This window comes from Patiria miniata, unplaced genomic scaffold (genome assembly GCF_015706575.1).
Source record: "Patiria miniata isolate m_02_andy unplaced genomic scaffold, ASM1570657v1 HiC_scaffold_5, whole genome shotgun sequence".
Taxonomy (NCBI): Eukaryota; Metazoa; Echinodermata; class Asteroidea; order Valvatida; family Asterinidae; genus Patiria; species Patiria miniata.
This window is the reverse complement of record NW_024037072.1, coordinates 4121283-4146606: the sequence shown is the minus strand read 5'-3', so window position 1 is coordinate 4146606 and position 25324 is coordinate 4121283. Positions and strand designations below refer to the sequence as shown.

At 40.6% G+C, this 25324-nt stretch overlaps 2 protein-coding genes across 3 annotated transcripts; both read right to left on the bottom strand.

Moving 5' to 3' along the window:
- Positions 1–7915: 7915 nt before the first annotated feature.
- LOC119740243 (zinc finger protein 652-like) lies at positions 7916–17222 on the bottom strand. Its single transcript, XM_038215489.1, has 4 exons — positions 16877–17222; positions 13598–13809; positions 12883–13297; positions 7916–12174 (listed from the first exon to the last, which is right to left on the bottom strand). Exons 2-4 carry the CDS (start codon positions 13786–13788, stop codon positions 9868–9870), a joined length of 2913 nt encoding a protein of 970 aa, XP_038071417.1. The 5' UTR covers positions 13789–13809; positions 16877–17222; the 3' UTR covers positions 7916–9867.
- A 3063-nt stretch (positions 17223–20285) lies between these two features.
- On the bottom strand, positions 20286–24612 carry LOC119740242 (zinc finger protein 93-like). Of its 2 annotated transcripts, none has more exons than XM_038215488.1 (2): positions 24384–24612; positions 20286–22538 (listed from the first exon to the last, which is right to left on the bottom strand). In XM_038215488.1, the coding sequence occupies exon 2, from the start codon at positions 22493–22495 to the stop codon at positions 20942–20944; it is 1554 nt and encodes a 517-aa protein (XP_038071416.1). In that variant the 5' UTR covers positions 22496–22538; positions 24384–24612; the 3' UTR covers positions 20286–20941. The 2 variants fall into 2 exon arrangements, with proteins under 2 accessions (XP_038071416.1, XP_038071415.1); XM_038215487.1 differs by having other exon boundaries at positions 20286–22531.
- Between the last annotated feature and the right edge of the window lie 712 nt (positions 24613–25324).

Genomic DNA, 25324 nt, shown 5'->3' with positions numbered 1-25324 from the left:
AGTTCATTGTTTGCAGGACTTTGTCTTTAAAAAAGTTGACATTGTCTTTAAAAAAGTTGACATTGTCTTTAAAAAAGTTGACATTTAATAGTGGCCAGAAATCCCTTGGCTATAGTGGTTGAAGGGGAAAAAGTTGTTTTTGTAAGTAAAAAAAAAACAGGGGTAAAAAGTTGAAGAAATAAACAAGTTTCTTTAAGACAACACTTTTTGAGTAAAACACAAAACCGACTTTGGCGCAACATTTATGGCATTTTATTCACTCTACTACATAAAGCTCTTTTGAAGTATTCATTAAATAAAATGAAATTTATTATAAATATGAGATTACATACGTAATTTTTTTGGAACATGCTTTAATTAAAATGGTGATATAATAACTGTTAATAAGCTGCTAGTACTTCATGCATATATATCATATAATATCTTTATTATTAATAAGAAAGAAAAACAGAAAAGTGTACCTCGATATAGTAAAAAACAAAAATGGGAAATAAAACAAAATATAAGTTAAATTTAGATTCTTTCCATATTGGGTATATTTGGCTTCGTCTTTTTTCCCCAGCAACAGTAACTATTTGTGGCACGGACAAAAATGCCTGATTCAGACAGAACCCAACTAATATGTGATTTTGATGAGTAAAACAGGTTGAGTATGTGCCATGGAGGGACAGGGTTCCAGACCTTCATATACAGTCAAATAAACATGCATAGTATTTGGCATTTAATTGCTTAAAAAAAAAAAAGAATAAGCACATATTGGACCGCTTACCATAAATCCATTTTTTCCTTCAAATTTGGCAGATCTGAAAATACTGCTTAGCAAGTTTGTGTGCCAAGCAACATTCTGCAGTGACCCAGTCACAAACCACACACATTGTTATGATATTTTGGCTGGTAAGCGTTTTTGCTCAGCATACACTTTCTGTGCTTGGCATATTTCACAACCAGCGTGGCCACACCTTAGGATTTTTCCCAAGATATGGGGAATTTAATACGCCAGGCCTTGAGGATTTTTTTTGCGGATTGTGAACATGTAACGAAAGTATGGATTGCGCATGCGCAAAATGTTAACCGACTCACTTTGTGAGGCCATTCATATAACAATTTGGTCAGTTGTTCTGCTATTTTGATACATAATCCTGATATCTTGGGGAAATCTTGGGAATTTTTCAAAAGTCATCTTGGGATTTTCAAATTTGATGAGTGGCCACGCTGTTCACTACTGTATGAAATTGTTAGCAATTCTCCATACTTAATTTACAAAGTAAAGTCCTATGGGAACAAAACAACAAATCTGAGACGACTACACAAACAAGAACGTTATGCAGTGGCATCCACTCTGGCAAAGTAAAAGCTTCTCTTCGTACAAATGTGACCCGTCGCCGCACAGTGAGCTTAAAGTCAGACTTTTGGAAGAATTGAGATATTTCTATTTCTGGATACTGCAAAACAAGAGCTTTCTATTTTTGATTCCTCCATGGTGGTACTGAGTTGCTCGTACTGGTTGTACAATAAATAAAAAAGAAGAAAATATATTTTAGTTTTGATGGAACAAAAACAATTGGCGAAGGGTAGGAGACCAGGACTTACAGACTGCGGTTCAGGTGAAAAACAAACAAATAAACAAACAAAAACACCCCTTCAAAGTTTGGTTTTGCCCCACTGTATTGCAAAATGGCAATTCCTGACTTCATGCTCCTTTCGTTGGGACTGGTCACACAATACACAACTCACGGAAGTAAAATCCATAACTTTGGTATTAAAAATTGCTTTTGAATTATTCTGTATACAATCAATACTGTGCATAATTATAAGCATAGGGTATGCTACAGAAATTACATTTTCTTGCATACAGTTATCGGATAAATTTTCAAGTTTACATTACTTCAATTGACATTTTAAATTTTTTTATTATACTGATCGAGCGCACTAAACCTTACAAAATCAAGATCAGAATGAAGACTTCAAGTCCTAGACAGTGATGCATTCTAAGAACATCATGACTTCGAATTCCAACTGTATTGCTCATGCATTTTTGAAATCTTGGTTTTGGTTCGGTTGAGGGTCCAGCTCTTCCCAAAAAAAGCCATGGCTGTAGGGCTTATGGCTCGATCATGAGTCCCTTTTGGCTGCATGTGCGTGTGCATGTACATCAAACTGTCATAGAAGCCATAGTCATTAGTGGATAGTGTTGCAGCCAGTGACGCAGCCAGTGACAAAGCCACAGTCATTAACAAAACCAAGATTTCACAAATGGCACATTAAAGCAAACACACGCACAAACATTGGATGCTTATGACATTTGACAACTCCTATGCACACGATAATTTTACCTCAATGAATTTTGCTTAATATTCCATTGAAATTTTGGTTTCAGGGAAAGGCAGTTTTAAGTATTTTCCCCAAAGAAAAGCTGTCAGGAATTTGTTCTGATATTGGAAGCCCTTATTTGGCACTTGCTTGGAGCTAAAAATTATGCATAAAAGTTCTTCCAACAATTATTAAGTAAATCTTACATTCATTTGACTTTTACTTTTGTCTAATATCAAATTGGGCCAGAAATTATCTAAAGGTCCTCATAATAGGCTCAACAGTTGTAGCTATCAATACAAAACAGAGTTTAAAGACACAAATACATATTGTGTACAGTATCTGTATTTCCCAGTCTATTACAGTATTTTTCTGTGTAGTAGAAAGTCGACAGTTTGTGTATAACAATTTTCCTACAATGAAGTACAATACCTTCTATGGCAGTTTACGTTAGGTTAAAAATGTTTGGTAGACTGTATGTGTTACATTATCAAACACCGACCTATGATATATATAAGGTCACTTTCGGGGGAAACACTTTTCTTCGTCAGTTTAAAGTAGACACAATTCCCAAGGGCAAAGATTAGAAAAAGACAACAAAAGACTGAGTTTAGAACTCATTAAAGTCGAAATGGAAGGGCAGCTTTTCAATAATCCTATTATTTGAGAGACAACAGCTCCCTTTGGCGTATTGGTGTCCTTACACCTTGTAATCAAATTGAGAAAAAAAGAGTTACCGTCAATAAATGACAAATTGAAAACTTTTTTTTTAAGCACCTTGGGAAGAAGAAACTTAGTCTACAAAATTGCACTTGATTTATTTTGCTAAGAACTACTGTATTGGCAAGCAAGCTGTTACAAGTGAACAAATGTAAAACATCACACACATGAAAATAAAAGTATAATAAACAAATAACTTGGAATATGAAATGAGCATACTCCAAAAAATCAGAGAAAGATGTTCATAACTTGGAAAATTTCAACAACTTCTCGTAGCAAATTTCATTGGCTGCAGTGACTTTCAGATAGGTGTTTATTATTATTTTGATTTTTTTTTGGGGGGGGCTTTTCAATTTTTTCAAGGTCACGGACCATTTCATTTGACCATTTTTGCATTAACTAATTTGGGCAAATTAGAGCTTTTATGGTGCAGTTAAAACTTTGAAAATATATTTCAGGTTTTTACCAAAAAAAACCTCCAATAATCAGAATAATCATCAATACTTCATGAGTTGTATCAAAAACAGTTAAAATTTCATTTTTGTGCTCCAACATTCAAGTGACAGTAATGTTTTTCAAGAAGTAATGCATTTGTGAAGAAATGCATTTAATGATGGGCTTACCCAACAAAATGAGCTCCAAGTTGACAAAGCTACCTTTGAAATAGACTCGGCTAAGTAAAACTTGCAAAATGGAAGTTTATCCGAACAATCGATGTTCTGATACATGTTGTTGTGATGCCTGCTCTATTTCTAAAGATACAGAGCAAACATCATCCTTAAATAACTTATTTTCTAGGAAGCAGTCACTTTTTTTAATCTATGGAGATAATTTTAGTACTTGTACTCCAGCAGACAAAGTACCTTTGGTATGTTCTTAGTCTTTGTACTCATCAACACGTACTTAAAGTACTAAAATAAGTGCTAAAATGCTCAGTTTGCCACAGTGTACATGGTTTAACAAATAAACATTACCCAAGTGCAGGCTGTTACTGGTTTAACCAGTGAACCCAACTTCAAAGCTGGTTTAGGGAAGTACAATATGGTTCAACCAGTGTAACTTGATTACAAAACTGGTTAAGCATGGTTTACATGGTTTAACCGGTAAAACCAAGCTGGAATTCCAAGAAACATTAAATGCACCGTAGAAATAAACATACAAAAACACTCTTTTCACTGATAACCAAACGCATGCGAGGTTTAACCTCCAAAACATGCAAGGCAACCAGTGAAGTAGGTGAATAAAGTTTTGGAAAATTGAAATACACTTATATTGGAATAGAAATTGCAATAAAAAAGTGTGATTATATGTAACAAAACATTTCCCTCAGTAATTCCCTTCTCCCTGCCTTCTACTTTTTGGTTTAGCCTGCCCCTCAAACCCACCACCTCACACCCCTAATAATGGATGTTTCAGTCCAGCTATAGCCAGTTACATAATGCTTTTTGTTGTGCCCATGTGCAAGGAATTTTGAAATGGCCATGTGCTTCAGTCTGTTGGGTGCTGTGCAACAGTAAAGTGTGCAGGTTTTGACTGGGCGTAGCCAGTAGGTTTTCAACTGAAGTCAAGTCCCCTGGATTTTGGAGTAAAAGATGGAATTAACTTCTTAGATTTTCCTCTGGAAATTACATGGGAACTAGACATCTGGGAATGTCCAACTTGATGTTTCTCTGTCAGCAAGCAGGTAAGTACATTCGTATGCTTCTAAACCAGGAATCAAGTTGCAGAACAGTTCCCAAATAGCCTCCCAAATAAAAAGTAAATTTTGTACATTTTTCTTCACTGGAAGGGAACCCAAGAATACATTGGCAGTCCAGCATCTGGGACCCATTAATGGGTTAAGAAATACATGAATAGTTCTGTACCACAAGTACATGTACCCATGGACATGATGGAGGAAATAAGAACGGGTGTTTTTTAGTTCTTCTATCCGAAGTGATATCCACTTCTTAAAGCTATAGTCCATCATTTGCAGCAATCCGAAAAGTAACTGGCGTAATTATTGTTGAAATAAATACTTGGTTGAAAGATAGTAAGTGGACTAAACTCCCTGTGAAATTATTCTTTCTGGCAAGCTGTCATCTTGAAGTAACCAACGAAAGAAGGCCTTTCCAACGGTGCGTCTTAAGACGCACCGTAGGAAAATTTAATTAGTAGTTCGTTGTTATTCGGCGAAGCGCGCGCAAGCATTGGCTGTTGCTATAATTCGTCGGATTAGTGCGCGACATTGCGTATAGCTGCAATCGGCTCAGTGAGAACGTGTCTTGGACGCTGAATTCAGGCCCATTTCAAAACATGATTCAGCACTTTTGATTTGAAATTGAGATCCTAGAATGCTGTTTTTCTCGGAATATACAGCTGAAGATGAGCTGAAACTTCATCAGGTTAGTTGTTCAGTATCCTTCATTAGATTTTGAACACTTTTGTTGCTTCAAACGAACAAAATGCACAAATTACAAATGATGGACTACATGTATATCTTTATATCGTGGGTGTATCAGCTGCTGTTCCTCGAGTAACAACGAATGCACAAAAGGGTTTACTCATACCTATCCACGCGATACAAAACCACTGCCCTCTATTAAACTCCGCCTTCATGAATAAGGTCTATTGTCTAATCAGTACAACAATTAATACATCTTTACGTCTGATACAATTGATTTCATAAATGATTTCATCGCCCAATATGGCAGCCTCATGATGCCCCTTGACTTACAATGGATTTAGAAACACTAATTGATCCTAAATGTTTAAATTCATGAGGTACTTAAACTTGTATACCATGATTTAAACTTGTACACCATTTAAATAATTTGTGACGGGTGATACCTACGAGATTGGTGGGAGGGGGCAGGCTGAACAAACTAGAAGGCGGGGAGGAAGGAACTGCCGAGGGGCATTTTGTACACACTGCTTTTAAAAAACACTTACATGTTGTACATGTTCATGCACAGAGTAATAATTGCAGGAATATAAATTTTAAAATTCCTTTGGTACGATTGGCGAACATATTTAAGATAAAAAAAGTACAGAGAAAAGGCTGGTAAATGAAAATTTCCATTTTATGGCAAAAAAGTGGCAAAGTGAATTGAAATGTTATTAAACAAGATTTACATTTTGCTCCCAAAATAGTGGAAGTAGATTATGTCATCAGAATATAATAAAGTGGTTCAGTGTTCTGTATATTGTCTGAACTCCAAATTTGTTGCAAAAACTTTTGAGCAACAGTTACAGCACCGTCCCCCCAAACAAAACAAAATAAAAAACTAAATAAATAAATTGCATTGCGAGTGGAGAATGTGTATTCATTTAGCACTTGTGAATTTCCCCAAACCATTCACCCAATGTAGAAATGTGCTGGGCGTAAATATGAATGGAAACACCGTGGAGTTTATATGGAAATCCAAAGATGGGCAAACTTGTGATCTAAAAACCTTTTGGGAACCGTAACAAATTGCATTCACAAATTTTTAACCTCTTCCTAACTTGCTTCCTAACAGGCTTACAAGTCTTGTGATAAATACACTGTTTCCTTGGCAACACGAAGCCCGCATACAATCGTTATACATCAGCGGCAACATACAGGCAGTCTTACTGTCTATTCATAACATTTTGGCGGAAAGATTTCCATATAAGAAGTTCACTAATTTTCCTCTGTATTGACTAACAAGCCCCCAGATAGCAATTTCATGTCATCAAAGTCAATTTGAGCAGTGAGAAAATACAAGCATTTTCTTAGAAAACACTTAGAATTTTTCAGTCCACTCTCATAGGGTTTGTACACAGGGTGTTGAGTGAACTTCTTATATGGAAATTTTTCCATTTTGGCAAGCATGTACAGCAAGTTTATTGGATGGATGCGATTGTCAAACACACCTGGTTTAAACGTGTAAGCTGAGTCTTTTAACAAAACCCTAAATTAATCTGGGGGGAAAAATTGGCAGACATTATTGGTTTGACTGGAAATGTGTATCCACAATATACCTTAAAAGGTTTTCAGTAAAAAACCGAATGTTTAATAATAATAATAATAATAATAATAATTTGGGAGGCTAATCATCCTTACTCGCAGCTGGTATGCTGAATTGCGAAGGACGCAGCTACAACGTGGTCGGGCCGCTGGCACGTAAAGGCGCCTATGGCTGCCGGCCACATCGACCCATATATGACCACGGAGCACAGCCTGAGATCGAAAGTGTTTGATTTTTCCGGAGGGAGGAAAACCGTAGGGCCCGGAGAAAAACCCTCGTGGCATAGGAGAGAACCAACGCACAACTCTACTCACATGTGATCCACGGCCAGGATTCGAACCGTGGTCACCTTGGTGAGAGGCGAGCGCTTTACGCACAAGCCACCCATGCCACCTTTATATGCCATGCCATGGCATTATATGCCATGGAAGAATTTTTTTTAAAAGAAAATCATAAAATATTCTGTAAAAACTCACTTAAAAACTACCCTTGTACTTTGGATTACATCCGGGAAAAATTGATGTCAAGAAGCTAAGAGCTCTTGGAATAAAATGCAAAGGAGGCAATTTACAGATTTAAACCAGTTTGTCTGACCTTCACTAAAAACAGGTGGATACAATGGACAATGGTTAAACACACAAAGCACGGTACCCGAGAGAGAGAGCGGGGCAAATTTGTTAGAGCAATGGCCAAAGTCACGATGAGACTAGAATCGTTTACAGCATCAAATTTGCCTCATTCTCACGTGAGGCATGAACCAGCGTACACAGTTGGACTGCTAAGACATGTACAAAAAACACATTTATAATATCTTATATAGTTACAATAAAATTACAATGGATACATACATGTACATTACTTCTACATATGTGTAACTAATACAAGTTTTACTTGCAAATTGTTCTGTTTTTTTTTAACATCTCTACATACGTTCCATCCCAACACAGTTACTTCCTATGGCAAGCATGTTGTACCCTTGATCTAACTGAAGTGCCTTAAGAATGTCAGGCTTGTGTCTTCAAGCATAGAGCAAGGACCCAAGCAAGACATTGTACGACAATCTCCGAATTTCTATTTACTTACGTCAGACACATCCACAGAACTACATTGTACCATTAGATTTGTTCTCCAATCACCAAGACAAGTTTAACCTCAATAATGTTGCCGACTTCGTCACATCAACAATTAATCTTGTGACTACAACAATTTGAAAAATGGAAATCACACTTCTGGAACATTCCGTTAATCGTCTTTTTTGCATATTTTACAAGCAAAGAATATAAGTTTAGAGTGCACTACAGTCATACATGCACATAATACATAATATTTAATTCATGTCAAACATGAATAAAACTTTGGTTAACTGTTGGTTAGGGTTAGACCCAAATTTTAAGAATAAAAAAAATAAATGAAAAGGTTTTGCTAAATTCTAGTTAATGCTATTGCCTACTTCTGTGCCATCACTTATATATGATCAGAGCTACAATGAAAGAATCACTGTAACGTCACATGACTCAATCACTATGAAGTCACGTGACTCAATCACTGTGAAGTCACGTGACTCAATCACTATGTCCAATGACCTAATCGCTGTGATGTCAAATGACAGAATCTGCGACGTCACATAACGCGTATCCACAGAAGCCATCTTGACTAAACATCTGCAAACATGTTTCTATCCCTCAATCAAAATTCGATAAAATCTACATACATGTCGGTACAAAAATGTACAAGCGTAACATCCCTGGTACGAGCATGTACATGTATATTTTATGCAATGTACAGATTTTGTCTCCAAATTTTGTTTTTCATACACATATGGCTAAAAGTCACCACTTCTGAAGACGAATACATGCATTTGCAACCTGCTCCAAAAACAGAGCATAAAAATATCCCATTTTAACAGATTTTAAAATCGGATCGAGATGAAAAAAGTATCTTACTATGACAATAACTGGTGTGTGAAAAGTTGGATACATTTTAAAACATTCAAGAGTTTTAAGAAAATTGTAACTCTCAAAAGAGCTGCACGTTGTCGCAAATAGTTTTGGTGTCAATTTCTCGTTTTTTGTGTGCGAGCAGGTTACATTTCACCATTCAGTGCAACCATCAACAAGCATTAACTACAATCAGCAGGAATCCATCTGAATTTGATTCAGACAAACATTCCCTCTAAACGTTTTTAATAATTAATATTTTTAAAAATTTACTAGCACAAACGGACCTTTGGTATGGTCCAAGTTAATACATTTCACTCCACGCCTACTTTCTGATCACGAGTCTCACGGCAGTTACAATACAAGTTTGAATTCGTTTTTTTTTTTACATTCCTTTGCTATACACATTTCGTATTTCTTGCTATACGAACTATCTTATGTACCACTGTCAAAACGTCTTTAAAGACGAGCAGCGTTGACATTGAAGCCTCTCCACCATAGGTCAAAGGTCGAACTTGAAGCTTTGCTTTCAGCTCAACAGCCAATAGTTTCTTTTACACTGTCTTCCTCTTGAACCAGCTCACACGTTGAACGTCACTACGCCTGCAATAAAACTTTCTTTCAACTTAGAAAATGCATTGTGAAAGGGAAAAAATGCAATGTTTAAATGCACATACCTTTTAGGCTTTAAATGGAAGACACCTTTAAAATATAAGGCTGGTATTCATAGTCTGAATGTTTCATTTGCGCATGCCATTCTAAAATTTGGTAAATTTTCCGAAAGTTGGTGGTGAATTCTCTCAACTTTTCAATTGGAAATCATGTTTGACATGCACACCCAGACCTATATCTCAAAGCTATTTTTCTTATGTTGCAAGACATCAGATGCCTATTTTTTTGGGTACTTTTAGTACATAGTGGAATTAAACTTAGCTTCGCCAGGATGGTGGCTGCATAGGCTGAGAACCAGATGAGTTGCTCCTCTGGATGTAAGCTGAATGGGCGTAACTCCCAACGAGGTTCACATGCTCTTGGGTTTGTGGGTTCAACATACCCAAGGCCTGGGAGACCGGGTGCATCATAGTGGGTGTGACCGCCCTCAAGCCTTGCATAAGCTGGGCGTGGGATACCCCCCTGGACATCCAGGATAGGGCCTCCGAGTTGCGCTGGTGCCACTGCTCAACCTTCTCATGTCTGGAAGAGTAATCGGAGTGGGCGTTAGGGGAGTGCAGAAGTGGGCCAAACGGGGAACTGGGCTTGTCCAATCTCAGCGGGTGCTCGCCGGGGGAGTGCATTGCTTGGTTGTGGAGGATGTGGGTGTAGGGTTGGTCGATGCTGCTGGTTATCGATGAATTTGGGGTTTGGGAGCGGCTGGCTTGGTGCTGCTCCAAGGAGGAGTGCTCGGGGAACGCTTGCGAAATGGGAGTCAACTGTTCACGAACTTCGTGGGTCTGTTCTTGATATGACTGTGGGATGGGGGTCATCTGTTCCCGAACGTCGTGGGATGGTTCGGTGTATGCCTGTGGAATTGGGGTTAGTTGTTCACGCACTTCACGTGTAGGGTGATCATGTTTGTGGAACTGCTGTGGTCCTCTTGATAGATGTTCATTCAGTTCTTGGCTTCGCTCATGGTATTGTTGGGTCAAGGGAAGAATTTGCTTTATAATTTCGGGGTTGGTGGTCTGCGGATGGCTGAAATCTTGGTGGTTGTCATGAGAATGCATCTCATGAGGGGGTTCTCGTCTGCAAGTCAGAAGCTGCTCATGGAGTGGTTTTTGCTCTGATGTTGCGTGGCTATCTTGAAGTTGGTGGTGGCCGTCGTTGGCCAAGTGGTGATCATGAGATGAATGGTGGTCATGTGATGGTCGGTGGTCATGTGATGAACGACGGTCTTGAACTGGCTGATGGTCATGGGAAGGGCGTCTTTCGTGGGCTTGTTGGTGCTCGTGGTGGTTATGTGTTGGGTGGTGATCTAGGACTGTTTTGATATTAGGGGGTGTATTATGAGCATCGGTTGAGCTGCCAGGACTTGGCGTTTCATCCTCGCTCTCTGATGGACTATGAACCGCTGGTATCTGCTCCACAGGGGAACTATGAATCGCTGGAATCTGTGGGACTGTAGGGAATGCAAGGGGTGCTAGTCTCTCACGGGCAAACTCCACAGCCGCCTGGTAGAGATCAGACTGTATCTGCATCTCAGCAGCAGCTGCCCGGGATTTCAAGCGGATCTTTGCTGGGGGTTTCTTCTTGGGCTCTCCTTTGGGACGTCCCAGGGCCACGACGGGTTTGGTCTTGTCGTTCTGCCACATGTCGATGCCGTGAGCGGTCTTCTTGTGCGTCTTCAGGCTGACGTTGTGAGCGAAAGCCTTCTCGCACAGGTCACACTGGTAGGGCTTTTCACCAGTGTGCGTCCTCATGTGAATGGCCATGTTGGAGTGCTGAGTGAAGCCGCGGCCGCAGTTGCTGCACGTGTACGGCTTCTCCTCCTGGTGGATGATCTTGTGGCGGTCCAGGTAGAACTTCTGCTTGAACTTCTTGTCGCACTGGTTGCAGGAGAACACCTTCTCGCCCCGGTGACGCCCCATGTGGTGCTGATAGGATTTAGGGGTGAAGAACTCCTTAAAACAGGTTTGACACTTGTAAGGTGTCTTACCGGCCTTGACGTTCTGATGGCGGATTAGGTGATCCTGTAGCGTCACCTTGTAGGCAAACACCTTACCGCACTCCTCACAGGAGTAGGTCTTTGGTTGAGAGTGTTTGATGATGTGACGCGACAGCAGGTCGCGCCGGTGGAATGTCAGCCCGCAGAGATCGCACAAGTAGCGCCGGAAGTTGCTGTGGAGGTCCATGTGAGAAGTCAGATGGGCTGTGGTGCGGAACTTCTTATTACACGTCGGGCAGGCGAAGGGTTTGATGCCCTTGTGGCCCCGCATGTGCTCCTTCAACTGATACTTGCGGGGGAACGTCATGTCGCAATGTTCGCAAGCTAAAGTCTTGTTGCTGTGTTGGACTTTCCGGTGAACCCACATGGCAGACTTGGAGTTGAACGTCATCTGGCAGTCGCGACATGTCAGGTTGTCTACAGCGTGGACCGCTTGATGACTGCGTAGGGCCTGGCGGTCTGCAAAGATACGACAGCATTTCTTGCAGGAGTAGCCAGCTGACTTTTCCTTCATGGTTGGTTTCTTTGGTGACCTTGTCTGTGATTTCCTCCGACCCCGTTTCTGCTTCACCACCTTGAATACAAAACACACAGAATATGCATTACGCATCTGCAAAACTAGTTCAAATTTCACACAACATGAGTAAGCTATTCATGAGATAGATTACATCGGGGTGATGTAAATCAATATTGCCCTTCACAGACTTATAAACACTGTATACTCAGTGTGTTTTACCTCCAGAGTGAAAATTGGAAAAAATCACTCGGGTGGGACTCAAACCAACAACCTCCTCATTTCTAGTGCAGACGTCTTACCACTCAACCACCGAGCTTGCGGGATCGGTTGGCTGGTTAAAATCTGATGTACATGTAGCAGCGGGTACCGCAATTGAACTATTCATGCGTAAGTCTATATGCATTTCTTGAAGGTGTGTGATAACACAGATTATCCTAGGAATAAAAACAATACCCCTCGAGCCTCTCGGCTGATGGGTAACAAATGGGATAATCCTTACGTCCAGGCAATTTTTCCTGTACAGTATGCATCCTATTTTTCTATTTTTCATCCCATCGTCCATAATCCAAAAAATTGTGCAGCAAACCAACATCACAGTCTTTGTAAGTGAACAAAATTAACCACCAAGCCAAATTTGTATGTATAGATCCTGGGCTCTCTATAGTCCTGACCCAAAATAAACCCAAATCACTCTTTGCCTTTTGGCAGATTTGGCTAGGGGTTAACGGATATCCACAATGTTAGTCAACATGAAACACTACTTACAGGTGGCTCTATTTTGAGTGGTTTCAACTTCAGCTTGAGTCGTGGTCGTAGCTGGCGGGGTGCGTCTAGATCAAAGCATATGATGGGAGCAACATCCTTGATGGCTACCTTTGGAGACTCCAGTTTCCTGCTGCGACCTCTCACCGCCTCCCCACCCTCATTCCGTGATAGCTCCTCCCCTTTGATGGTGATCACCTGGGCGTGACTGTCGGGGCGTGATGATGATGATGATGTTGATTTTGTTGTGGTGTGCCTTGGGACTTCCTTGCTTTGCTGTTCTGTGTCATCGTCATTGTCATCCTCAATGTCACCATCGTCGTCATCGTCGTCGTCATCGTCACTTTCTTCGGACTCGTCACTGGTGTGGGAATCTTCTCCTGCATTGCCCTCAGCTTGATAATCTGAAGAGTTGATTCTGTAGGGATTATAATTTTTATGCAAAATTTATACATTGGTCAAATTCAAAAATTGGAAATGTTTCTCAGTCCCAGATTCATGTCTTTTCAACATTTTTGCAAAGAATGACCTTCACTGAGATTATAAGTAATGCAACATTCTTTCCAAATATTTTACCTTTATCTTGCAAGAGCCATTATTCTTCACATACAAGTTATTGTAGCTGGGCTCTCTCTTCCTAAATCCTACAAATACCCCCCAGAACCTTCTGGTGGATTCTGAAGGATCTGGGAAGCCACTGGCAAAGCGATGATCCTACCTGAGATGTTGTTCAGCAATTTCAATCAGCCAGTGGATGAAGTCAGGGCTCTTGGTGTATCCGGACTTCTCCCGGATGACATTCCAGCGAGGTACGTCTTCCTTCTTGATGTATATGCGATGCTGGATGCCTGCCGATGCATAGCCTCTGGCCGACATGGGCTTGAAACCCCTCTTCCCAATCCGAGGCATGGCCACACTGACTCTGACGAACTACAATAGAAAAAACAAGTGACTGAAATGAGACTGTCACTCTGCATAAAGACAGTATCCCTGTGATTGTTCAACTTTTCTACTTTTTTTCCGACTGAGTTTTCACGAATGTGATGTCCTTTAACTTATTCTTGGTTGTTAAAGGGAATATACAACATTTGCAAACATTGGAAAACAAAACTACCAAATTTTACGAAATACCTTACTAGGATGTTGGTAAATGAAAGTCTAAAGCATCCTGTAAAATTATGGCACCCGGTGTGAAGTCATTTCAAGAAAAGTGGTATTTTGTATAAATTTCCAACGGTGGTCGGCCGACCACTGTTGGAAAAACCTAACTATTTTTCAACTACTGCTCCAAATTTACCTCTTTTTTTTTCAGTCCAAATTTTGTTTGCTATTGGTTACATGTTCATGAACGGGTGCAGGCCAGCTAGACTGGTTTCCTTACCTTTCAATTTTTGTGGAGTCAGGGAACCAGACTACTTGAAAATTTTTGTTTTTCTTGGTTTTTCCAGCATTTTTGAACACAAAACTTCAATTTTGGCAGTGTAACAATATTTGATCTATTATACTAACCCCTCAAATAGTTCAGTTCTGAAAATTACAGCAAAATCCAATGATGTACATTCCCTTTAAGCATTTAGAGACTATGATTCCTTTTTTAAAAAGCTTTGTAATTGTGCTTATTGCACACTCTGGCTGAACTTGGACATGGCCTGAGTCAGGTGTTGTGCTTGGTCTGTGTAGTATATGTACATGCACACACACTGAAGTGGTGCGCATATTAAAATGGCACTTGTTACACTTCTAGCACGACGTTGATGATGGAATTCAGGGCTGCATGGCTGGGTTGATATGACAGCTAGTGTGCTCAGACTTGAGTCAAGTCTAAGCTGAATAAGGGGCACCCCTTTCCTACTCCAAAAGCTGAATGTGAAGAAACTGATAATTTAACATGGACTTCTTTTTTTTTATTTTGCTCAATGTCTCATGGGAAAGTTCATAACTTGTGTAATGCTAACAAATCATCATTTCAATTTTTAAATTTATTTTTAGGGCACCACACCCCCAAAGCACGGGACCCTCCCTTTACGCCAACCTAGTAATCCCTGGGTTTAAATTGGTAAACTACAATATTTTCCTTTGTGAATTTAAAAGAGTTCATGTTAATTCGGAGTGGAGAGGAGGAATTCAATATGAAGACATACATGTGTGCATACGTGTGCATGTATGATCATCACAACTCAAGTCAAAATTAACTCTGCCCTTGCTAAATCCAGCATGCAACATTACAGCTGGCAATATGGGTGGACCATAATATGCAGCTACAGTATGACGTCCACAAACTATAGGTAGCTCTACTGAGTGGAGCGTTGAACTACGGTACCCTCCATACAAACATGACAAACGCTCCACCGATTTGGCATACTTTGGTGACATGTACACAATGTACACAGTATGCATTTTTGTGCATGCCCTCGCAAGGACAAAAGGCCCCCCAAAAAAACTGGTAAAGAGAATACAAATGAGAAAGACAGTATTAAACCCTGGATAGATCCACACATTCATGACATTCCATAAGACCACTTAAATTGTTCCAAACAACCGGTAATTTTGAAAAAAGAACAAAATAGTCTGAACTTACCGCTCACAATTACATGTGTCTGCCGAGTTGCAAAGTCCATTTCACTGACATGACTGTAACATAATTCACCGGTTGTTTGGAACAATTTAAGGGGTCTTATGGAATGTCATGAACATGATGAATGTGTGGATCTATCCAGGGTTACTGTCTTTCTCATTTGTATTCTCTTAACCAGTTTTTTTGGGGGGCCTTTTGTCCTCGCGAGGGCATGCACAAAAATGCATACCGTGTACATGTCACCAAAGTATGCCAAATTGGTGGAGCGTTTGTACGGAGGGTACCGTAGTTCAACGCTCCACTCAGTAGAACTAGGTAGCCACACCATACATTTCATTCAGCACAATCAAACATCGCTTTCAGAATTCACGGACATAAATTATGGGCAGTGGATATTTTGCCGGAGACGGCAAACCTTTAGTAAACGTTAGTTTGCCGGATATGCACTGAACATGCGTAGTTACTGTTTTTTTGTACTTAAACATTTTCCGCTGACAAATTTTAGTCTGGCTCCATGCCAATATTATCGTTGTAACCTCGTATTCACAAGATGGGATTCAGACCATTTTATAATTTCGGACTTTATTTCCCTTTTTAAAAAAATCCTCCAAGAGCCACAAATCTGAAAAAGAAAATGTAATACTCTGCAATAAAATGTTTGAGACATATTAAAATAATAAAAGAAGAATATTCTTATTTATTTGGGGATGGGAAAAAAAAACTTTAAAATGTGGCGGCGATCGGATTCGAACTCGAGTCATCCCGCTCACTAAAGCCTTTGCTTAACCACTACACCAAACGTGCTACACAACTTTCAGTGGGAATTTAATACATCTTATAATTCAGCCCTATCTTAAAGAATACAGCGCCCTCTGTTGATATGGATTGCCGCCGGCAAACCTTTAGTAAACGTTAGTTTGCCGTCATTACCTCCGGCAAAATATCCACTATCTAAATTATGCAAATACGCCAACTGGCGTACGACACCACTCATTACGTGACGCCACACTGGCGCGGAAGAAACCAACTGTAAGTTACGAACTGTATGTGTTAACAATAACAGGGCAAAGCGAGCAAGACCGACAAACAGGCAATGACAGGGAAAAGCTGCAGGGAAAGTTTAAAGGGTCAACCTCTAATTCTACCTGTCGTGATAAATTGCAAGCTTGCTTTTTGTGGGTCCCTGGCCCTGCATCTCTTGGTATTAATACTACTAGTACATTGTTTCTTATCTTATTTGTTTTACCATACCTTATTTATTTTGAAGAATTATATTTTTGCATTGTAGTTGTACCACGAGGTGGAATAAAGTAAACTAAATTATGTGTAAATTAAACCCCCCAAAATGGAAACGTCTTGTACTCGGCGCAACCGCTTATCCTTTCGTCCTGCATGCATGTTTTTCTGGAATGGCAAACTTACCAACCGAGACTACACTGGAAAACGGGAGCTACATGATCAGGAAAACTGCATGACGTTTGCAATGGCCGTTTCGTGCTCAGATTGGAAGGTTTTGAGCCTGCAAAAATCCGTCACGCCTATTCTCGAATTCCCATGTTTTCCACTAGAACACGTACACATCAGACATGTATGGCTGGTAACCGTCATCACTCCTGCATTGCTAAACGGTACACGTCACCGCGGAAAGGGCTACCAGATTACCAGTGAACAAGGTCGGGGGTTTTAAAGCATAGACTCGCCACAAGTTCTTGCATTGTTTTGGGATATTACAAAATGACACATGTTGTGACCGTTTTAGCCGATTTTCGGCTAACTTTGACAGATTTTTTGTTAAAAAACGAGCTTGACAGAAAATTTGACAGAATGGATTTGTGGCAGAATTCTGCAAAATGGTTACTTAACAGAAAAACAGCAAATTTGCAAAAAAAATGGTACATTTGGTTACAAAAGCTTCAATCTTTTCAAGCAAACCCTTGCAAAATAGGACAGGTTGCCTGGTCTAGGTGCTGAGGTTCACTGGGAACCGGAGTTCGTCGTGACGCAACCGCGTTTTGCCTGAAATTTACGCAATTTCATACAATCTTTTATGTGGCTATAGATAGTTTATAATGTAATTTGAAGATTAATTAAGGCAATATTACAACATCTGCATGTGATTTAAAGTGTTTTTAGTGTATTTCAAGTAATTCTGGGGAATTTGGCAGGTTTTTGATAAATCTGACAGATTTTTGAAGAGTATTTAGCAGAATTTAGTCATGACCTTACAGTCACCCTGAAGACACAGCAAGTCAAATAAAAGGAAGGAACCAATAATTCATGAAAGAAAAATTATACCCACTGGAAATCTAGAGCAAAATTGCTTTTCTATCTTACACAATTCTTTATTCCTTTTAAAAGTTACATGTTTATTGTGTAGTGCTCATTTACATATTTACAAAGTGGCTCACAAAATAGACAAAATGTACATAGGAAATTTGAAAATATTCTGTATATTCTTAATATCACTTAAATAAGATATCTGTGAACAATATGCTTTATACTGATTTCAACACTGCACGCAAATAAATATATCATACAAAATCTTCCTTAATCTAACTTAGCCATGCAGTCTGCAGATCATTATGTGAAGATATTTCATGAAAATTTCTGCACAACTGTACTTTTTACAAGAAGAAACTCACAGTTCATATTAAGTACCAAATTATAAGCAATTGAATATACATGTATATCAATAATTGTTTGCTTGGTAAATTTAATGAAATTTGGCCCACAATCTAAAATCCATCACCAGTCAGCCATATTAATAACTTCAGCAGCTCCAATACATTCCAAGAGTATCAAAATGAAATCATTGAAAAGAAAATAATTTCCATAGTCATTATTTTATAGCTGCCAACTTCAGGGTTGCCAACTTTGAGTAAGACTAAGAACTGAGCGTGAGAATTCGGCGATGGAGCTTGATCAGAACGAATGCGAGCCCGAAGCGCAAAGCCCTAACGGCATGGGGTTCGCTTAGGGTCCCGAAAAATGATGTATTCTAGACGCTCTGTGGTTCGATCTGAGGCAGTTTTTGACCACTTTAACCTTTTTTTTTAGCAAAACATATCATTTAAACATCATTTTCGAGTTTGAGTCAATTATTTTTTTTATTTTTTTGCGTGAGAAATCCTGTGTGGGCGTAAGTCTCACGCTCAATGCGTGAGAGTTGGCAGGCCTGCAACTTTCTAAGCTATATGACATTATGTTGCCTTGTTTGGCACCTCATGGATATATTTTGCTTACAGTAAATAACACTTCTGGAATCCGTACACAACTACCCCCTCAACAGTCAAAATGGGAGAGCTGGGGGCCTGGGAGGGTCGACGTTCAAATACAATGCCAACGGAGCATGACATTCTGGGCAAACCCGACCAGAAACGGAAACCGACCCGACCCGAAACCAACTTCAGGTCGTTTTTTCCCATCATTTTAGTAGGGTCGGGTCAGTTTCGGTTTTGTGTTTGCGATTATTGGGTCGGGTCGGGTCGGGTAAGCTATCTTGTAAAATCTCAGAAAAAAAGGCAATATTTCGGAAATTCATGTGGTACAATATCATTGCAGAGACATTACTGTGCCCAGTATGACCAAAGTCAACCCACCTTGCCAATGTGCATGTGGTTTGCCGTCCATCACGCAGTATACAAATATAACATGGTTTGTGGGTGGACAGTCGATATTCGCTCCCCGAGGTATTGGAAGTTGACAAACTTGCCTCGGGAACTAGTTTGTCAACTTCCAATACCGAGGGGAGCTAATATCGACTGTCCACCCGAAATAAACCATGTTATATTTGATTTACTATACCTCATACATATTTACGGTAGTTGCCAATTTTTTTTTTTATATGCACCTAAAACAAACTTCGGGGAAACTTGTACAGCTCACCAAAAGAATGTTTTGGTTGCTCAACTTCAATTACTATAGTTCAGTTTGTTTACAATATAATACAGTTACTACTAGTTGTAAATACAGTTGTTTGTGTATAACTTTCTTTTGTAAGTCTTCTCCAGCACGGCATCATTGAGCTCCGGAAATTAACATTAACGCGAACCGTGCAACTATGCATCTCTCCTGGGCGATGTCCGCGCGTGCGTACTGCACCCGTGCGACAGTTCCTCGATTGCTCTGTAAAGTGCATGCGTAGTAGACTGTCGCACGGGTAACCCATGCGACAGTCTACTACGCATGCGTATTTTCCCTGTGCGTGAATCCTCACGCGCGCGTTTGGTAAACAGCAAGAATAGCATCTGGCACGTGATGGTGAAGTGACCAGTGAGAGTTCTGCTCTCGATCATGAATATGTATGAGGTATAGTAATCTATAATGTATACATGTAGGCCCACCGGCCGCAGTAGGTTAATGTACGAGTCTTCATCGTACAGTGCGGTACGATTCTTTACTGAGAGACGACGATTTTCACATACACGATGCGGCGTCACGCAGGTTAAGTTCGGGCACAAAAAGCGGACACAGTTGCCCAAGCCACATATTCAGGGGTTTTTCTTGGATCGGTTCGGTTTCAGTTTGGATCGGGTCAGCAGCGACAGTACGTGTTTGTGGACAACTTTCTTTGAGGGGATCAAATCAAAGTGCATTCAAAAGATCAAGTTGGTTATAAATTGCCCCGGATATGACTTGAGACAGGCCCTTACTAAGATATGATACCAACTGTTAGTTACCCAACTAAACATAAATGTGATGCGACCAAGCTAAATGAGTTTGTTTGTCGGGAATTTGTATTTGGAGATACAGGCCAAAATAGGGCCACTTCATCACATCACTTCATCACATCTCTTGGTGTTCCGACTTCCATAACTTTTGAACTAAAGATGGTATCAGCATGTGGTTTTCACAGCAGTAATGCTGAGATTGTGCTCTTTTCAAATCTGTAATAAACACATTTTTTACCAGGGTTGACAAACGACTCGTGTAGCTTGATCGCATCACAAATGTTGCTGTATAGCATTGCCAGTCGTGTAACGATGAAAAGAAAAGCAGATATTTATACGAGTGCATGTGCGATATGACTGTTGAGCTTTTGGTGTTCATGCCACCTTCATCACGGCTGAACAAAAATGTACATAAACGTCTGATTTTAAATGAAATCACCCAAACAACTTGCTGAATTGTTTCAAAGAGGCAGTACATGTTTCTCCCGTATTCAGAAAGTTTGGAATTTTTCCATTTTTCCATATCTGAATATTTCCACATTCGGTATGTCCTGACAAGTTGTAGGGCAACACAGCTCATGCTGATTGTAATACAGTGTTTACACTGAAAACAATTTGGAAAAGGATGATTTTCTCACAATGCAACACATGCCTATTGTAAATAGCTTGTTTTCATTGTAACTAAAAACACTGAGTACTGCCTTTTGCTGATGCTGTGGTTTCACAACAACGGTACAGTCCATGCAGTCAAAAAACTTGTACATGTGCACGTATGAAAGAATCACAAGCTAACTTGGTTGGACTCCAATTCCGTGGCTCATTGTGCAAGCATGTTGACAACCACCTCAGCAATTTCTCTTTCTGTGGGTACGCATGATGACATATTGAAAACCTGGTTTTGGTTCAAAGCGCTACACGTTGCCAATTGTAGCTTCATTTCTTCCAGGGTCCCGCAGCGCAAACCGGCCTCCAGTGTCATGTTCGGGAGCGGCTGTTGGTGCGATTTTCGGATATGGGCGTCCAGCATGTGATCCTGGGGGAAGTTCTTCCCGCAGAAATGGCATACATGTATGTCGGGCTGCTTCAGATTAGTAGGTATCGTGATAGGCTCAGTACATGGTGTATTCATAATGCTTAGGTTTGATGCCAGATTGGGATTGAGGGAATTAGTCAGCTGACTGTGTTTGCTTTTGATATGCGCATTGAGCGTTCCACTTTGAGTGAATCCCTTCCCGCACTGGTGACACAGATGAGGTTTCTTGCCCGTGTGGACAGTCTGGTGCCGGGCCATATCCGACGGGTTTGTGAACCCCTTGGGACAATTCGGACACTTGAACGGCCGTTCGCCAGTGTGGATTCGCTCGTGATACTCGAGCCCCGTGTGCCATCTGAAAGCCTTGGGGCAGTACTTGCACAGAAACGGCTTGTCACCATCGTGGATACGCATGTGTTTGGTCATGCTGATGCTCGTTTGTAATTGGATGCCACAGATGTGGCAGATGACGGGCCGCTCTCTGGCTGGAGCAGATATCAGGTCGGGATGCTTAGCCGCGATATGCTGCTTCAGTTTGCACAAGTAGGTGAACGTGGCACTGCAGTGCGAGCATTTGTTCTCGGCTGCCTTGCCCCGAAGCTCTTGTAGATGACGATCGTACGTTGCCTTGTGGACAAATCTTATCCCGCATCCTTCACAGAGGTAGCGACGCTCAAGGGTTGATTTGGTGCTCCTACGAGTCAGAACCTTTTGCTGTTTGGGCTTCCTGCATGCAGAAGGCTTGTCTGCTTTCCGGCGCTTCTTGTCTTTCCTCTTCATATCTTTACAGCTGTGTTTGAGCAACAGTTTTGGGGTCGCGATAGCGAGCAGGTCTTTGTCTTGGTCTGTTTTTCCTGCATTAGCCTCACCATCATTTGAAAGCCCATGCTCAGGATTTTCTTGAAAGTGAACATCGTTGTTAAGAATATCAATGTTATCAACTTGGGCTACTGAGTTAATGTCTTCCGGATTACAGCCCCGATGTGCACAGCAACATAAGTTGACTTGGACTCCAACGGAAGCGGTCGACTTCTGGACAAAGTTACCGCTTTGCTCAGCGCTGCCCGAGAGTACACTGGTGCCCTGGGTGATATCAGCCTGGCTCAATGCCGGTAATCCAATGGTTCCCAGCAAGTCATGCGGGCTGGTCATGGGGATGCCGTTGGGCGTGGGAATAATGTTGCTGTTTGTGTAATCGTCTGGGAACACAAGCACGTGTCCATCACTGGTTCCTGACAAACCATCTGCTGAGACGGCAATGGGCGTGGCACTGCTCATTCCAGTGGGGGTATGCATTTCCATATTCATGACTGTTGATGCTGATGTCATCAATGACATCCCGATAAGCAGGTTGATTCAATCACAGCTGAGAACCTGGAGACTTAAATGAAAGAGAATAGCAAAAATAAAAGGCTGTGTTTATTTTCACATACTTTTTGCAGGTTCAACTTTGCCTAGCGACGTACACATAAGGCCAAAAAAAATAATAGTTTTGCTTCCGGTTTCTCTACCTACCCTATTCTGACAGCCCCTACCCTAATTTTTTATGGGAAAAATGAGAAAAACACCCAAAACCATCAATTTTTACCTTTTACCCTTGACTGCACGCAGACGCCTCCATATGATCGTACACAAAAAAAATTGGAAAAAAAAAAAAATTCCCTACCTACCTACCCTATTTTCGAATGCCATGTAATTGGAAGCAGAAGAATTTTTTTTTTGGCCTAACCATGTAACATGTGCCTTGAAACTTTTCAGTAAGCCACGATACAACCAAGTCTAAAATCAAAAAGGTTATACGTGTAAGTTGGCACAGACATGCAGGAACTTTCACAAAACTTAATGTTTATATTTTTAGTCTGGAGTGGTAAATGGTAACATAACATCTACCAGTAGCAACCGATGAAAACACATGTATGCTAATGAAATGTGTTTTCACCAACTGATGTAAAGCTGTCAATATGTGTATGCTGTGTGTCTCTGTCTTCCACTGAAGGTCTCAAAAGAGGTCCAAAAGCGCCACCTATGGGTCATGCACAGATTCCATAAATTAGGGGAGAAAATTGCTCAACCCTGCTCTTGAAAATATTGGATTTTTTTCTCCGGATGAATTTTCAATTTGTATGTTTCATTTGAACAAGAAAAAAAAATGTGACGATCAGCTGGTTAGTTGATCGTCACATTGATTTTGATAGGACATATGAAACAGCCGTCAATCGATCAGGTGAACCGTCTAATCGTATGCGCGCATGCGTTCTGCAGAGCAGCATGTACACTTAACAGGTACTCAATGTGCCCCTATCATTTTGCCCGTACAGCTGGTCCGGGTACCAGCGACCCAGGTGATCATGAAAAGTTGCTAATGTTCAGATCAGCCTCCATAATGATAACTGTCACTCCAAAAACGTGGAGGAAAGATTCCCATATCTGGCCATCACTTGTCACCCTGTGCACAAACCCTATGACTATGAGACTGGTCTGAAAATTTCTGTTTTCTCAGTAAATACTTCAATAATTTTCCTGCTAAATTTGACTTTTTAAGCCATATTATCACTTTCTGATGGCTGATACCGGTAGGCGATAGGTCACTGAAGGGAAAAACTAGATAGAATTGCCAGAATTAGATGATGGCCAGATATGGGAATCTTTCCAAAGTGGAATTTATTGGGCATGCTGACTGATGCGTTGATTGGAATATTCACTGTATTCTTCACGTGTAAGTACTTAATATAATGGGACAAATGACCTTCACTCAGCGGGCTTCAGGTTGAATATTTTGAACACGTCGAAGGTTTTTTTATCACAATTACGAGTGGCGATGTTAATGACGCCACATCCACGGGTCTACTTTTTGGGTACACGTTCCAAGTGTGGCCCTTATTTACGGAGGTAGTTAAGTAAATTGGCCACATTTATGGGGCTATAAAAGTCATGTTTGCTAAATAGTAAAACTACTGTACACAATTATATAATTTATACCATTGAGATTATGATCATGAACAGATGGAGGAAGGAATTCCTCCACACATGACAACAGAATTAGAAAGAATGTTGCAAACTTGCAACCTTGGCCTTGCTTCATATAGGCCTATGTTAGGAAATACACAAAATACATGTGTAAATTCTTGACCCTACATCGTCTTTTGTATTTGTCACAGTCAATGACAACCGCTGAAGTGGTGTATGGATACTTTCTTTCCCAAATGTCTACTCATGATGTTAGTACCTGGCGGTAATTGCTGATTTCAAGGCAGCCGGCCCTATAGCCTTCTAGTTCTACTTTCTAGCAAGCATTCATCAGCCATCCACTTCCCGTCACGTTTGCTGCGAGTTGAGGAAAACGAATATCGGAGCGAGTATAGTAGAAACCAAACCGTGCTTCCTGGCTATGCAGCCTGCGCAGCTAGCTAGCTAGCTGCATGCGCATGCATTGCATTGCATGCAATGTATTTGCCGAATGTAACTTGATCAATAGAGGGCGCCATGCAGAATGTCTGGACGATAACTTGAGCAATTTCAGTTTAATCAAACTTGTCTAAATTCGCGTGAGACCATTTTAAAACAAAATAGAGAAAAAAGCTCCCTAACCCGTGCTCTTTAACATATTCGATTTGTTTTCTCCGAATGAATTCTCAATATGTATGTTTCATTTAACGAAAAATAAACTCTGCACCCCCCCCCCCCCCAATAAGGAGCATACATGCAGCTCACCATAGCGCAGTAATCAATTCGGCGGGACGGTTTTTCACCCATCATGTGGACAATGTGTTCTGTCTATCTATCCTGAGCCTTCTGCAGCAACATGTAAATGCTTGATATGTTGGCCCTTAAAGTTTGTCTGCCATGTCTGCTGTACCTGTGACGTTTCACAGCCATAACGGAGAGTTGTAGTGCTGTACAATTTTTAGTTGGGCTGAATTCTCTGTGGTCCTACACCTAAGGCTTCACACGAAGTTTACCAAGGGTAGAACTGGCTTTGGATATCTTATTGCTACCCCATTATCGATGTTGACTGTTTTTGACAGGATGCTACCTAGGTACATGTATGTGAAGCTGACTAAGTCAGCTGCTTGTGGGCCCCGACCTTAATAATCATCGGCAAAAAGGATGATGACGGTCTTCTCTTTACTTTCGTTACAGCTCACAGCCTTCTGAGGTTGAACAGTT